Source organism: Oncorhynchus gorbuscha, unplaced genomic scaffold, assembly GCF_021184085.1.
Source record: "Oncorhynchus gorbuscha isolate QuinsamMale2020 ecotype Even-year unplaced genomic scaffold, OgorEven_v1.0 Un_scaffold_505, whole genome shotgun sequence".
NCBI lineage: Eukaryota > Metazoa > Chordata > Actinopteri > Salmoniformes > Salmonidae > Oncorhynchus > Oncorhynchus gorbuscha.
In genome coordinates, this window is record NW_025745339.1 from 486,992 (window position 1) to 503,965 (window position 16,974).

Sequence of the window (16,974 nt, forward strand, 5' to 3'; positions counted from 1 at the left end):
CATTAGTAAGACTAGCTAGTGGACAGCGTTCTACATTAGTAAGACTAGCTAGTGGACAGCGTTCTACATTAGTAAGACTAGCTAGTTGACAGTGTTCTACATCAGTAAGACTAGCTAGTTGACAGTGTTCTACATCAGTAAGACTAGCTAGTTGAGAGAGTTCTACATTAGTGTGGCTGCACTGTTCTAGTCATGAAAATCGTGACTTGAGTCCGAGTCTAGTTCGAGTCCTAGCCTCAAGTACGACAACACTGATAACACATAAACACCGCCCAGGTACTAACCTATAGCCCACTGCATCCATGGTCCCAGCCCCATCTGCGTAGTTGCGTCCCTTCCCGGTAGAGTAGTGGTGGGCCTCCCCGTTCCACAGGCCGCTCCCCTGGGTCCTGGAGCCTCCTCCTCCTCCACCACCCAGCACCACCTCATCCATCTGGGGCTCTTTGGGCTTGGTGCCCACTGGGGGGTAGTGGTAGCCATGCTTGTGGTGGTACACACCTGAGGGAACAGAGACATATAGGTTAAATAACTACAACTCTACCTCTTAACCCAACAAAGATGCTGGTAGACATGCTGGTAGCCATGCTGGTAGACATGCTGGTAGCCATGTTTGTAGCCATGCTGGTAGCCATGTTTGTAGCCATGCTGGTAGCCATGCTGGTAACCATGCTGGTAGCCATGTTAGTAGCCATGCTGGTAGCCATGCTGGTAGCCATGCTGGTAGCCATGTTAGTAGCCATGTTAGCAGCCATGTTAGTAGCCATGTTGGTAGCCATGTTTGTAGCCATGCTGGTAGCCATGCTGGTAGCCATACTGGAAAGCCATGCTGGTAGCCATGCTTGTAGCCAGGCTGGAAAGCCATGCTGGTAGCCATGCTGGAAAGCCATGCTGGTAGCCTGCTGCCAACACACTGTCATTGACACTGACCCAACTCCAGCCATTTTAATAATGGGAATTGATGGGAAATGATGTAAATATATCACTAGCCACTTTAAACAATGCTACCTTATATAATGTTACTTACCCTACATTATTCATCTCATATGCATATGTATATACTGTACTCTACATCATCGACTGCATCCTTATGTAATACATGTATCACTAGCCACTTTAACTATGCCACTTTGTTTACTTTGTCTACACTCATCTCATATGTATATACTGTACTCGATACCATCTACTGTATGCTGCTCTGTACCATCACTCATTCATATATCCTTATGTACATGTTCCTTATCCCCTTACACTGTGTATAAGACAGTAGTTTTGGAATTGTTAGTTAGATTACTTGTTGGTTATCACTGCATTGTCGGAACTAGAAGCACAAGCATTTCGCTACACTCGCATTAACATCTGCTAACCATGTGTATGTGACAAATAAAATTTGATTTGATTTGATCATAGCCTAACCAGAAGGGAGAAAACCTGTTCTTCTCGGATTCAGACATTATGCTTCTGAAGTTGCTTGTTGAACCAGTGGTAGGCAACCTTCTCCACGTGGAGTGCCAAGTTATCCTACCAACCTTCTCCACGTGGAGTGCCAAGTTATCCTACCAACCTTCTCCATGTGGAGTGCCAAGTTATCCTACCAACCTTCTCCACGTGGAGTGCCAAGTTATCCTACCAACCTTCTCCATGTGGAGTGCCAAGTTATCCTACCAACCCCCCCCCCCCCTATAGGACTACTACTATGTGTATTCAGGCCAGGTAGCCTATAGGACTACTACTATTCAGGCCAGGTAGCCTATAGGACTACTACTATGTGTAAATCAGGCCAGGTAGCCTATAGGACTACTACTATTCAGGCGAGGTAGCCTATAGGACTACTACTATGTGTAAATCAGGCCAGGTAGCCTATAGGACTACTACTATTCAGGCGAGGTAGCCTATAGGACTACTACTATGTGAAATCAGGCCAGGTAGCCTATAGGACTACTACTATGCAGGCCAGGTAGCCTATAGGACTACTACTATGCAGGCCAGGTAGCCTATAGGACTACTACTATTCAGGCCAGGTAGCCTATAGGACTACTACTATTCAGGCCAGGTAGCCTATAGGACTACTACTATTCAGGCCAGGTAGCCTATAGGACTACTACTAATCAGGCCAGGTAGCCTATAGGACTACTACTATTCAGGCCAGGTAGCCTATAGGACTACTACTATTCAGACCAGGTAGCCTATAGGACTACTACTATTCAGACCAGGTAGCCTATAGGACTACTACTATTCAGACCAGGTAGCCTATAGGACTACTACTATTCAGGCCAGGTAGCCTATAGGACTACTACTATGCAGGCCAGGTAGCCTATAGGACTACTACTATGCAGGCCAGGTAGCCTATAGGACTACTACTATGCAGGCCAGGTAGCCTATAGGATTACTACTATGTGTAATCAGGCCAGGTAGCCTATAGGATTACTACTATGTGTAATCAGGCCAGGTAGCCTATAGGACTACTACTGTTCAGGCCATGTAGCCTATAGGACTACTACTATGTGTAAATCAGGCCAGGTAGCCTATAGGATTACTACTATTCAGGCCAGGTAGCCTATAGGACTACTACTATTCAGGCCAGGTAGCCTATAGGACTACTACTATTCAGGCCAGGTAGCCTATAGTACTACTACTATTCAGGCCAGGTAGCCTATAGTACTACTACTATTCAGGCCAGGTAGCCTATAGGACTACTACTATTCAGGCCAGGTAGCCTATAGTACTACTACTATTCAGGCCAGGTAGCCTATAGGACTACTACTATTCAGGCCAGGTAGCCTATAGGACTACTACTATTCAGGCCAGGTAGCCTATAGGACTACTACTATTCAGGCCAGGTATCCTATAGGACTACTACTATTCAGGCCAGGTATCCTATAGGACTACTACTATTCAAGCCTGGTAGCCTATAGGACTACTACTATTCAGGCCAGGTAGCCTATAGGACTACTACTATGTGTAATCAGGCCAGGTAGCCTATAGGACTACTACTATTCAGGCCAGGTATCCTATAGGACTACTACTATTCAGGCCAGGTAGCCTATAGGACTACTACTATGTGTAAATCAGGCCAGGTAGCCTATAGGACTACTACTATGCAGTTCAGGTAGCCTATAGGACTACTACTGTGTAATCAGGTGTGTGTCGTTACTCAAGATTGACAGGATCGCTACAAACAAAAGACAATGAATTAATTGAGAACTCGTAAATGGAATGAAATAATCCCAAACTTTTTTCCTGATAAGTGTAGCCTGTGTGCTCTGTCAACAACATGTCCACCCCAACAACAACAACAACATGTCCACCCCAACAACAACAACAACATGTCCACCCCAACAACAACAACAACATGTCCACCCCAACAACAACAACAACATGTCCACCCCAACAACAACAACAACATGTCCACCCCAACAACAACAACAACATGTCCACCCCAACAACAACAACAACATGTCCACCCCAACAACAACAACAACATGTCCACCCCAACAACAACAACAACATGTCCACCCCAACAACAACAACAACATGTCCACCCCAACAACAACAACAACATGTCCACCCCAACAACAACAACATGTCCACCCCAACAACAACAACATGTCCACCCCAACAACAACAACAACAACATGTCCACCCCAACAACAACAACAACAACATGTCCACCCCAACAACAACAACAACAACATGTCCACCCCAACAACAACAACATGTCCACCCCAACAACAACAACATGTCCACCCCAACAACAACAACATGTCCACCCCAACAACAACAACAACAACATGTCCACCCCAACAACAACAACAACAACATGTCCACCCCAACAACAACAACAACATGTCCACCCCAACAACAACAACATGTCCACCCCAACAACAACAACATGTCCACCCCAACAACAACAACAACAACATGTCCACCCCAACAACAACAACAACAACAACATGTCCACCCCAACAACAACAACAACAACATGTCCACCCCAACAACAACAACAACATGTCCACCCCAACAACAACAACATGTCCACCCCAACAACAACAACATGTCCACCCCAACAACAACAACAACAACATGTCCACCCCAACAACAACATGTCCACCCCAACAACAACAACGGAAGACTGGAATATTATTGAATGCATTAACAAGAAAACAGGCCTCCGCAATGGACTAGTCCACCCAGACAGGCCTCCGCAATGGACTAGTCCACTCAGACAGGCCTCCGCAATGGACTAGTCCACCCAGACAGGTCTCCGCAATGGACTAGTCCACCCAGACAGGCCTCCGCAATGGACTAGTCCACTCAGACAGGCCTCCGCAATGGACTAGTCCACTCAGACAGGCCTCCACAATGGACTAGTCCACCCAGACAGGCCTCCGCAATGGACTAGTCCACTCAGACAGGCCTCCGCAATGGACTAGTCCACTCAGACAGACCTCCGCAATGGACTAGTCCACCCAGACAGGCCTCCGCAATGGACTAGTCCACCCAGACAGGCCTCCGCAATGGACTAGTCCACCCAGACAGGCCTCCGCAATGGACTAGTCCACCCAGACAGGCCTCCGCAATGGACTAGTCCACTCACACAGGCCTCCGCAATGGACTAGTCCACTCAGACAGGCCTCAGCAATGGACTAGTCCACCCAGACAGGCCTCCGCAATGGACTAGTCCACCCAGACAGGCCTCCGCAATGGACTAGTCCACCCAGACAGGCCTCCGCAATGGACTAGTCAATCAATCAAATGTATTTATAAAGCCCTTACATCAGCTGATGTCACAAAGTGCTGTACAGAAACCCAGCCTAAAACCCCAAACAGCAAGCAATGCAGATGAAGATGTATGGTGGCTAGGAAAAACTCCCTAGAAAGGCCAGAACCTAGGAAGAAACCTAGAGAGGAACCAGGCTCTGAGGGGTGGCCAGTCCTCTTCTGTCCACTAAGACAGGTGTGAATCAGACAGGTGTGAATCAGACAGGTGTGAATCAGACAGGTGTCTTGTGTGCCATACATGTTATTTTTTAGATATATTTGTTACTGCTCGACTAAAAAAAAAAATCTTGGTTGACCATCGCGCACCAACGACCATCGCGCACCAACGACCAAGGTTGCCAGGATCATGGTGTTTCCTCCGACACATTGGTGCGGCTGGCTTCCGGGTTGGATGCGCGCTGTGTTAAGAAGCAGTGAGGCTTGTTTGGGTTGTGTATCAGAGGATGCATGGCTTTCAACCTTCGTCTCTCCCGAGCCCGTACGGGAGTTGTAGCGATGAGACAAGATAGTAGCTACTAAAAACAATTGGACACCACGAATTCGGGGAGAAAAAGGGGTAAAAAAAAATAAAAATAAAATACAAATGTAAAAAGAGACTTAGCTGGATAAATAAAGACAACATCAACATACCTGCTCCCATCCCCATTGGGTCCCCTCCCTTGGCTCCTGGCTTGTGACCTTTCACCCCTGGAGGCCACTGGGTTCTCCCAGAGTGAGGTGGAGGGTACACCCCTCCGTCGGGGGAGCGGGACTTGGGCGAGTGTCTCCCGGTGCCTGGTGACTGACACCCCGGCGTCTCCATCACTCTCTGCACGTGTTCGTCCAAGATGGCCTCCGGGTTCTCCTCGTGTGCGTCCTGTAGCGCCAGAACACCGTTGTACGAGGTCTCTGAATAACGGGACCCGTAGTGGGGGAAGAGGGACGAGGTGGAGGGGGGGAGGGGCTTGTTGCCGTAGGGGGGGAGGGAGTTTACCATGGAGACGTCGGCGTCGTCACCCTCCTCCTCCTATCACAGAGCAGGAAAGGAAAGAAGGGGCGGGGTTAGAGGAGAAGCAGGTTAGTGTGTGTGATGATTACCATCCAAACCACGCACACACACACATCCAAACCTCGCACACACACACACACATCCAAACCTCACACATCCAAACCACGCACACACACACACACACATCCAAACCACACACACACACACACATCTGTGACGACCCTCCCACTCTGTCTGCCGTATTCTGTCTTTGTTCTTGTTTCCTTATTAGGATGCCGGTGGGCGGAGTTGAGAGGGTCGTCAGCTACATGGGAAACACCTGGGCCAGGTGTCTCCCAGGATAAATAGACCTCTTCAACATTCATGGAGGAGACTCTCTCCATGCAGACACCTGTTGTAGATTGTGGTGTGGTTCTTGGTGGCCTTTTGTTTGTGTGCTTTGGCACCTTTCAACACCCTGCATTATCACATTCATGCATGCAAAACACTCACTTACACTACGGACTACTGATTACACACACCATTGGATATTTTCCTTAGTTGCTTTAGTTAATAAATATATCTTTTGTTACTCCTTATCTCCACGTTGTCTCCCTTTGTTACGGGCTTTGAGCCGGTTCGTGACAAGTGGGGGCTCATCCGGGATCTTTGAACTATTGGTTTGGGAGACCGTGGAGGTACGTGTTTAGTTTGAATATGGTGTTTGAGTGTGATCGGCCCAGTATTGGTTGCCTTTGTTGTTTGGTTTGTGTGCTGCGTTGGAGAGAGTATAATGGTTAGTTTCCAGGCCCTGCCTAGCCTGAACTCTTGTTCTACTTTCTGTTGGGACGTCAGTCTGAAGTGAGTAATCTGCTGTGTACCTCGGTGGGAGATTTGGGTAGGGTAGTGGAACTTGCTACCCGGAGCTATAGCCTTTTTCCCCTGATAGGTTTAGCGACGTGTTTCATTTTTTGGAATATGTTGGGCATGGTTAATGTTTGTTATTTTTGTGTGGTGTCTGTGGACTGAGCAGTTGTCTCGGGGGCACATCCGTGGCTTGGTGGAATTTGCCAGCATGCTGGGGAGTTCTATTTCCTTGCCAGCGGGCTACAGTGCGTAAATTCCCACCGCAAATCTGCACGAAGACTAGGGTTGAGTTATTGTAGGTTTTGGGGAAGCTCCATATCTCATCTCTCTTCTGTGGTGCTCAGGGTGATTGTCAATTCTCGGGTTGTGTTGATTATGGCGTCTTATGTAGATAAGTTCATTCGCTCTCCATCAGAGGAATTGTTAGATTTAGGTACTAAAGAACAGCTGTTGAAGGTCGCGGAACACTACAAGGTTGAGATTAGTGATAAACGTCTAAAGAATTCTATTAGGTTGATATTGAAAGCCAATCTGATGGAGAGTGGTATTCTTGAAGTTACCACCGGGCCAGCCTCTGCTGAGGATTTGTTGTCTCCCCATAACGTTACAATGGCCATTCCATCGGTTAGTCCTAGTAGCCTTCTTTTGAACAGCAGAAAGAACTGCTTTTGTTACAGCTAGAGCATGATCGTGAGAAGCTAGAGCATGATCGGCAGCATGATCGTGAGAAGCTAGAGCATGATCGTGTGAAATATGAAAAGGAATTGGCATTTAAACAAGATATGGAGCGTGCTAAAATCAAGTTGCAACAAGAACGTATAGAGTTGGTTAGGGAAGGAAAGATCTCAGGGGAGAGTTTGTTTTGGGAAGGTGACCCAGATTTACCTAGGGGTAGTTCCGCTTTTGGTCGTGCCCCAGAGACATTTGATATTGTTGGGAACTTGCGGTTATTGCCTCGGTTTAATGAAAGGGACCCCGAGACATTCTTTTCGTTGTTTGAGCGGGTTGCTGACGCTAGGAGTTGGCCTGATTCTGACCGCACTTTAATGTTGCAGTGTGTGCTGACTGGTAAAGCGCAGGAAGCATATTCAGCTCTTAGTGTACACGACAGTGCCAGTTATGATAAAGTTAAAACAGCTGTGTTACAGATTTATGAATTAGTCCCTGAGGCTTACCGCCAACGATTTAGAACTTTAAAAAAGGACGATAACCAGACTCATGTTGAGTTTGCGCGACAGTTATCTTTACAGTTTAATCGCTGGTGTTCTGCCTCTGCAGTTGTGACTTTCCAAGGGCTGTGTGATCTGATTATGTTAGAGCAATTTAAGGACACAATTCCTGATCGTATTGCCACTTATATTAATGAACAGAAAGTAAAGAATGTTGCTGAAGCTGCGGTTTTGGCGGACGAGTATGTGTTGACTCACAAAAGTGTCTTTGCAAAACCCCGTATTCGGAAAGAGTGGGGGCGTTCGGATAGATTTGGGCTTCGCTCACCGAGATACTTTGATTCTCGGGCAGAGTTCTATTCAACTAGGGTTGAACCTGGCTCCCATGGTAAGGCTGACTTTGGGCAGGAGTGTCACTACTGTCAAGGTTCAGGTCATTGGAAAAACGAATGTCCACTTCTCAGGTCAAAGGGTGCTTACGCTAAATCTAAGCCTGCTGCGTTAGCTGCACCTGTTCCACATCAGTTCATTCTTGACTCATTTCCTCAGGCCCAGGAGAATGTGAAAGTCCATATTGATCCAGACTATTTACCTTTCATTACAGAAGGTTTTGTGTCTATGTTAGGAAGTAAAGACCTAGTGCCAGTGAAGATCCTGAGAGACACAGGTGCCTCTGAATCATTTGTGTTGGAGTCTGTGTTACCCTTTTCTGCTGAGACTGATTCGGGAATAGTGTTCTAATTAGGGGAATAGGTTTGAACACTCTGTCAGTTCCATTGCATAAACTGATGTTGGATTGTGGGCTGGTGAAGGGTGAAGTTGTTGTGGGGGTGCGTCCTTCGTTGCCTATTGAGGGTATCGACGTTATCCTTGGGAATAACTTAGCAGGTGAGCGTGTATGGCCAGTTGTGTTTCCATCTCTAGTGGTTTCCACTAAGCCGTCATTTGTTGGGATTCCTGATGAGAGTGTACAGAGTTTCCCAGAGGTGTTCTCTGCGTGTGCAGTGACACGTTCTATGAGCCGTGGCGAACTAGTCACTGCGCCGACTAATGATAATAATACAAAGTATGTCACTGTTTTCCCTGTTATCCCGTTATCTGTAACCCGCTCAGATCTAATCAATGCTCAACGGGATGACCCCACGTTGGAAGAGTTGCGTGATCAAATTGTGCCTATAGAACAGTTGGGAGATGTCACCCATGGCTATTTTCTCCAAGAGGATGTCCTGATGAGAAAGTGGGTGTCTCATGATAGTGTTTTTCTGGGGGAGGCAATTAGTCAGGTTGTTGTACCAGTTAAGCTTCGTGAGTTGGTGTTGGAAACTTCTCACAGTGACGTTGCTGGACATATGGGGGTGAGGAAAACCTACAATCGCATATTAAGACATTTCTTTTGGCCTAGATTAAAGAGGGATGTTTCTGATTTTATCAAAACTTGTCACACCTGTCAATTAACTGGTAAGCCTAATCAAGCTATTAAACCAGTACCATTGTTTCCTATTCCTGTACTCAGCCAACCTTTTGAGTATCTGATTATTGACTGTGTGGGTCCTCTGCCTCGTTCTAAAAGGGTAGCAGTTACCTGTTCACTGTGATGTGTCAGACCACTAGGTTTCCTGCTGCCTATCCTCTCCGATCTATCACGACTAAATCGGTGTTAAAAGCTTTGACTCAGTTTCTCTCATTGTTTGGAATCCCTAAGGTCATTCAGAGTGATCAAGGATCTAATTTTACCTCTAATCTGTTTGGTCAGGTTCTTCAACAGCTCCATATTAAACACAATGTGTCTAGCGCCTATCACGCGCAAAGTCAAGGAGCACTGGAACGTTTCCATCAAACACTTAAGTCTTTGTTGAGAGCTTATTGTACTGAGATGGATAAGGATTGGGAGGAGGGGTTGCCTTGGTTACTGTTAGCCGCTAGGGAAGTTTCACAGGAGAGCACAGGTTTCAGTCCAAATGACCTTGTGTTTGGACATAGGGTGCGTGGACTTTTATCTGTTCTCCAGGATGACTGGAAGTCTCCCGAGCCTCCTCAGTCCCTGTGTTCGTATGTGTGTGATTTCCGGCGACGGCTGTATGCCGCTGGTGAAATGGCTAAAGAGAAGTTATCATCTTCACAGGATAGGATGAAGGGCATATTTGATCGCCGAACTGAGCCTCGTCACTTTAGTCCAGGTGACCAGGTTCTTGCTCTGCTGCCAATTGTTGGTTCTCCTTTTCAAGCCAAGTTTCAAGGTCCATATACAGTGGTGCGCCAGTACACTGAGCAAAATTATCTAGTTGCCACTCCAGAACGGAGGAAAGCACACCAGCTGTGCCATGTAAATCTGTTAAAACCCTATTATGCACGTTCCTCTGAGACTGAACAGTGGGATTCTACAGAGGACGGTAAACCTGTTCTTTTGGCTGATACCGTTGTTTCCTTGGGTTCTTGTCGTGCTAGATCTGTGCATGAGGAGGAAGATGTTCCTGGTCCTGACGATTGTATATTGCAGGGTAGATTGAAAAATTCAGAAACACTGGATATTTTAGACAGTCTTCTCACTCACCTACCTGTTGATGAGCGGAAAGAGATGGTTGGTCTGATTCAGAGATTTCCAGGTTTATTTTCTGATACACCTACACGTACAAACTTAATAGAACATGATATTGACATTGGAGGTGCTGACCCCATTCGTCAGCGGTTCTATAGAGTTTCTTCAGAGAAACTACGTTGTCTGGATGCTGAGGTCAAGTACATGCTGGAGAGTAAGATAGCAGAGCCTTCTTTCTCCAGTTGGGCTTCTCCCTGTATCTTGGTCAGTAAACCGGATGGAACAAACCGTTTTTGTACGGACTACCGTAAGGTAAACAGTGTCACAAAGCCAGATTCATTTCCTCTTCCTCGGATGGAGGACTGTGTTGATCAAGTCGGTGCAGCTAAGTTTGTGAGCAAATTTGACCTGTTAAAAGGCTATTGGCAGGTGCCACTGACGAGTAGGGCACGTGAAATCTCTGCCTTTATTACACCCTTTGGTCTGTACTCTTATTCAGTTATGAGTTTCGGTCTGCGCAATGCACCTGCCACTTTTCAGCGACTTATGAACAGGGTTGTCGCCGGTCTGACCGGGTGCGCTGTTTATTTGGACGATGTAGTGATCTATGCAGATACTTGGGAAGAACATCTGTCCCGTATTCAAGCCTTGTTTGAACGTCTGGCTGCAGGTCGCCTCACAATCAATCTGGCAAAATGTGAGTTTGCTCAGGCGACCGTTACATACCTTGGAAAAGTGGTTGGGCAGGGTGAAGTGCGTCCTGTTCGGGCTAAAGTGGTGGCTATTGATGCTTTTCCACCACCAACTACTAAAAAGGAACTGATGCGTTTCTTGGGCATGATTGGTTATTACCGTAGTTTTTGTAATAACTTCTCTACTGTGGTCGCTCCCTTGACAGATATGCTGAAAGCTAAGGCTGTTTACGTTTGGTCTACTCGTTGTCAACACGCTTTTGAAGATTCAAAGAGGTTGCTTACCTCAACTCCGGTGCTGGCTGCTCCTCGCATGGATTTGTCATTTACCTTGCAGGTGGATGCTAGTCATGTGGGGGCAGGTGCAGTTTTGCTGCAAGCAGATGTGTCTGGGATTGAGAAGCCTGTTAGTTTCTTTTCTAAAAAGTTTAACGATTATCAGTTGAACTATTCGGTTATTGAAAAGGAAGCGCTAGCACTCATTTGGGCGCTACAACACTTCGAAGTGTATGTCGGGTCAGGGGGTAGTACCTATTGTGGTCTACACCGACCATAACCCCCTCACTTTTTTGAGGTCCATGATGTGTCCAAACCAGAGGATAATGCGATGGTGTTTATTTTTACAATCATTCCATCTCGATGTGAGGCACATCCGGGGGACTGAAAACGTGATTGCTGATGCGCTCTCTCGTGCGCCCTGTTCCTAATGTTTACGTGACTGACCATTGTTTCGTATTGTCATGTTCTCTCTGTCCTGTCTGCTCCCTCCTGGTCTTGTTTTCTTTCCTCTTAAATGTTGCTTCCTGTGCGAAGGTTGCTGAGGTCTGGGGAGGAGGTTGGCTGGGGCAAATTGTAAGTGTGAACACGTAAACCCTCATCAATTTGGGGCACAGAGGCCTGTGTCAATTTGGGGCACAGAGGCCTGTGTCAATTTGGGGCGCAGAGGCCTGTGTCAATTTGGGACGCAGAGGCCTGTGTCAATTTGGGACGCAGAGGCCTGTGTCAATTTGGGACGCAGAGGCCTGTGTCAATTTGGGACGCAGAGGCCTGTGTCAATTTGGGACGCAGAGGCCTGTGTCAATTTGGGACGCAGAGGCCTGTGTCAATTTGGGACGCAGAGGCCTGTGTCAATTTGGGACGCAGAGGCCTGTGTCAATTTGGGACGCGGGAGGCTGGTATGTTGTTCCGGGGTCCTTGTTGGTCCCCGGTTTTATGGGGGGGAATGTGACGACCCTCCCACTCTGTCTGCCGTATTCTGTCTTTGTTCTTGTTTCCTTATTAGGATGCCGGTGGGCGGAGTTGAGAGGGTCGTCAGCTACATGGGAAACACCTGGGCCAGGTGTCTCCCAGGATAAATAGACCTCTTCAACATTCATGGAGGAGACTCTCTCCATGCAGACACCTGTTGTAGATTGTGGTGTGGTTCTTGGTGGCCTTTTGTTTGTGTGCTTTGGCACCTTTCAACACCCTGCATTATCACATTCATGCATGCAAAACACTCACTTACACTACGGACTACTGATTACACACACCATTGGATATTTTCCTTAGTTGCTTTAGTTAATAAATATATCTTTTGTTACTCCTTATCTCCACGTTGTCTCCCTTTGTTACGGGCTTTGAGCCGGTTCGTGACACATCCAAACCACGCACACACATCCAAACCACGCACACACACACACATCCAAACCACGCACACACACACACATCCAAACCACGCACACACACACACACATCCAAACCACACACACACACACACACACACACACACATCCAAACCACGCACACACACACACACATCCAAACCACGCACACACACACACACACATCCAAACCACGCACACACACACACATCCAAACCACGCACACACACACACACATCCAAACCACGCACACACACACACACATCCAAACCTCGCACACATCACAGATGTCACACACACACCCTCCCAGTACGTACCAGTCTGACCCTCATCAGTCTCTCCTCCAGTCTCTCCTGTGCTTCTCTCTCCCTCAGAACTGCCTCCAGTCGACTGATGAGGTCAACAGCAAACCTCTCCGGCTCAACATGGACATCCTTTGGTACACGGTACGTACGCTAGACACAGAACATCTACCAGATCAACATCATTCACAGAGAGGGTATGAGGTAGTGTGTATTCTACTTACAGGTATGTGAGGTAGTGTATGAGGTAGTGTGTATACTACTTACAGGTATGTGAGGTAGGGTATGAGGTAGTGTGTATACTACTTGCAGGTATATGAGGTAGGGTATAAAGTAGTGTGTATACTACTTACAGGTATGTGAGGTAGTGTATGAGGTAGTGTGTATACTACTTGCAGGTATATGAGGTAGGGTATAAAGTAGTGTGTATACTACTTACAGGTATGTGAGGTAGTGTATGAGGTAGTGTGTATACTACTTACAGGTATATGAGGTAGGGTATGAGGTAGTGTGTATACTACTTACAGGTATATGAGGTAGGGTATGAGGTAGGGTATGAGGTAGTGTGTATACTACTTACAGGTATGTGAGGTAGGGTAAGAGGTATGGTATGAGGTAGTGTGTATACTACTTACAGGTATATGAGGTAGGGTATGAGGTAGTGTGTATACTACTTACAGGTATATGAGGTAGGGTATGAGGTAGTGTGTATACTACTTACAGGTATATGAGGTAGGGTATGAGGTAGTGTGTATACTACTTACAGGTATATGAGGTAGGGTATGAGGTAGTGTGTATACTACTTACAGGTATATGAGGTAGGGTATGAGGTAGTGTGTGTACTACTTACAGGTATATGAGGTAGGGTATGAGGTAGTGTGTAGTGTGTACTACTTACAGGTATATGAGGTAGGGTATGAGGTAGTGTGTAGTGTGTACTACTTACAGGTATATGAGGTAGGGTATGAGGTAGTGTGTAGTGTGTACTACTTACAGGTATATGAGGTAGGGTATGAGGTAGTGTGTGAGGTAGTGTGTAGTGTGTATAGTACTTACAGGTATGTGATGTAGGGTATGAGGTAGTGTGTATACTACTTACAGGTATGTGATGTAGGGTATGAGGTAGTGTGTATAGTACTTACAGGTATATGAGGTAGGGTATGAGGTAGTGTGTATACTACTTACAGGTATATGAAGTAGGGTATGAGGTAGTGTGTATACTACTTACAGGTATATGAGGTAGGGTATGAGGTAGTGTGTGTACTACTTACAGGTATATGAGGTAGGGTATGAGGTAGGGTATGAGGTAGGGTGTATACTACTTACAGGTATATGAGGTAGGGTATGAGGTAGTGTGTATACTACTTACAGGTATATGAGGTAGGGTATGAGGTAGTGTGTGTACTACTTACAGGTATATGAGGTAGGGTATGAGGTAGTGTGTAAACTACTTACAGGTATATGAGGTAGGGTATGAGGTAGGGTATGAGGTAGGGTGTGAGGTAGTGTGTATACTACTTACAGGTATATGAGGTAGGGTGTGAGGTAGTGTGTAGTGTGTGTACTACTTACAGGTATATGAGGTAGGGTATGAGGTAGTGTGTGTACTACTTACAGGTATATGAGGTAGGGTATGAGGTAGTGTGTGAGGTAGGGTATGAGGTAGTGTGTATTCTACTTACATGTATATGAGGTAGGGTATGAGGTAGGATATGAGGGTGGGTATAAGGTAGTGTGTATTCTACGTACAGGTATATGAGGTAGGGTATGAGGTAGTGTGTAAACTACTTACAGGTATATGAGGTAGGGTATGAGGTAGGGTGTGAGGTAGGGTGTGAGGTAGTGTGTATACTACTTACAGGTATATGAGGTAGGGTGTGAGGTAGTGTGTAGTGTGTGTACTACTTACAGGTATATGAGGTAGGGTATGAGGTAGTGTGTGTACTACTTACAGGTATATGAGGTAGGGCATGAGGTAGTGTGTGAGGTAGTGTGTATTCTACTTACATGTATATGAGGTAGGGTATGAGGTAGGATATGAGGGTGGGTATAAGGTAGTGTGTATTCTACTTACAGGTATATGAGGTAGTGTGTATACTACTTACAGGTATATGAGGTAGGGTATGAGGTAGTGTGTATAGTACTTACAGGTATATGAAGTAGGGTATGAGGTAGGGTATGAGGTAGTGTGTGTACTACTTACAGGTATGTGAGGTAGTGTATGAGGTAGTGTGTATACTACTTACAGGTATATGAAGTAGGGTATGAGGTAGTGTGTATAGTACTTACAGGTATATGAGGTAGTGTGTGAGGTAGTGTGTAGTGTGTGTACTACTTACAGGTATATGAGGTAGTGTGTGAGGTAGTGTGTAGTGTGTGTACTACTTACAGGTATATGAGGTAGGGTATGAGGTAGTGTGTATACTACTTACAGGTATATGAGGTAGGGTATGAGGTAGTGTGTGTATTACTTACAGGTATATGAGGTAGGGTATGAGGTAGTGTGTGTATTACTTACAGGTATATGAGGTAGGGTATGAGTTGGTGTGTGTACTACTTACAGGTATATGAGGTAGGGTATGAGGTAGTGTGTATTCTGCTTACAGGTATATGAGGTTGGGTATGAGGTAGGGTATGAGGTAGTGTGTATACTACTTACAGGTATATGAGGTAGGGTATGAGGTAGTGTGTGTACTACTTACAGGTATATGAGGTAGGGTGTGAGGTAGTGTGTGTACTACTTACAGGTATATGAGGTTGGGTATGAGGTAGTGTGTGTACTACTTACAGGTATATGAGGTTGGGTGTGAGGTAGTGTGTGTACTACTTACAGGTATATGAGGTTGGGTATGAGGTAGTGTGTGTACTACTTACAGGTATATGAGGTTGGGTGTGAGGTAGTGTGTGTACTACTTACAGGTATATGAGGTTGGGTGTGAGGTAGTGTGTGTACTACTTACAGGTATATGAGGTTGGGTATGAGGTAGTGTGTGTACTACTTACAGGTATATGAGGTAGGGTGTGAGGTAGTGTGTGTACTACTTACAGGTATATGAGGTTGGGTATGAGGTAGTGTGTGTACTACTTACAGGTATATGAGGTTGGGTGTGAGGTAGTGTGTGTACTACTTACAGGTATATGAGGTTGGGGCACACGTCCGTTGGCTTTGGCACTTTCATGCATCTCTCTACGATGCTGTTTACGATACCGGTAGGGTGGAACACCATCCCTGCAACACACACACACACACACACACACACACACACACACACGTTATCAGAAGAATGTGTTTCAGTGTGTTTGTGCAAAAAGTCCATGACAGTGTATGTGTGAGAGATAGAGGATGTGTGTGTGTGTGTGTGTGTGTGTGTGTGTGTGTGTGTGTGTGTGTGTGTGTGTGTGTGTGTGTGTGTGTGTGTGTGTGTGTGTGTGTGTGTGTGTGTGTGTGTGTGTGTGTGTGCTCACACACTGCTGTCGGTCAGTGAGAGTGTGTCGCCGTCGGAGACGCTGGACAAGCTCTGCTGTTCACTGTCGTTAGCGCTGGTTGCCGGGGCGCGAGCAGAACCCATGTTCACGTAGTAGGGGTTAACCACAGGCTCTCCGCATGGTCTGAGGTCACACACACAGAATGTAGTAGGGGTTAACCACCGGCTCTCAGCATGGTCTGAGGTCACACACACAGAATGTAGTAGGGGTTAACCACCGGTTCTCCGCATGGTCTGAGGTCACACACACAGAATGTAGTAGGGGTTAACCACAGGCTCTCTGCATGGTCTGAGGTCACACACACAGAATGTAGTAGGGGTTAACCACCGGTTCTCTGCATGGTCTGAGGTCACACACACAGAATGTAGTAGGGGTTAACCACCGGTTCTCTGCATGGTCTGAGGTCACACACACACACACGCACAGACACGCACAGAGACACACAGAGACACACAGAGACACACAGAGACACACAGAGACACACGGAAAGTATTCAAACCCCTTCACATTTTTTCCGTTACAGCCTTGTTCTA

General features: G+C 46.4%; 1 protein-coding gene across 1 annotated transcript in view; it reads right to left on the minus strand.

The window, feature by feature from the left end:
• Positions 1-16,548, minus strand: part of LOC124018420 (axin-1-like) — a gene marked incomplete at its 5' end in the record, with an annotated part of 20,977 nt that extends 4,429 nt beyond the window's left edge. Inside the window, 5 exon segments of the mRNA XM_046333730.1 lie at positions 285-498; positions 5,410-5,785; positions 12,971-13,108; positions 16,088-16,184; positions 16,421-16,548. Of these exon segments, the coding sequence (XP_046189686.1) occupies positions 285-498; positions 5,410-5,785; positions 12,971-13,108; positions 16,088-16,184; positions 16,421-16,548 (953 nt within the window).
• Between the last annotated feature and the right edge of the window lie 426 nt (positions 16,549-16,974).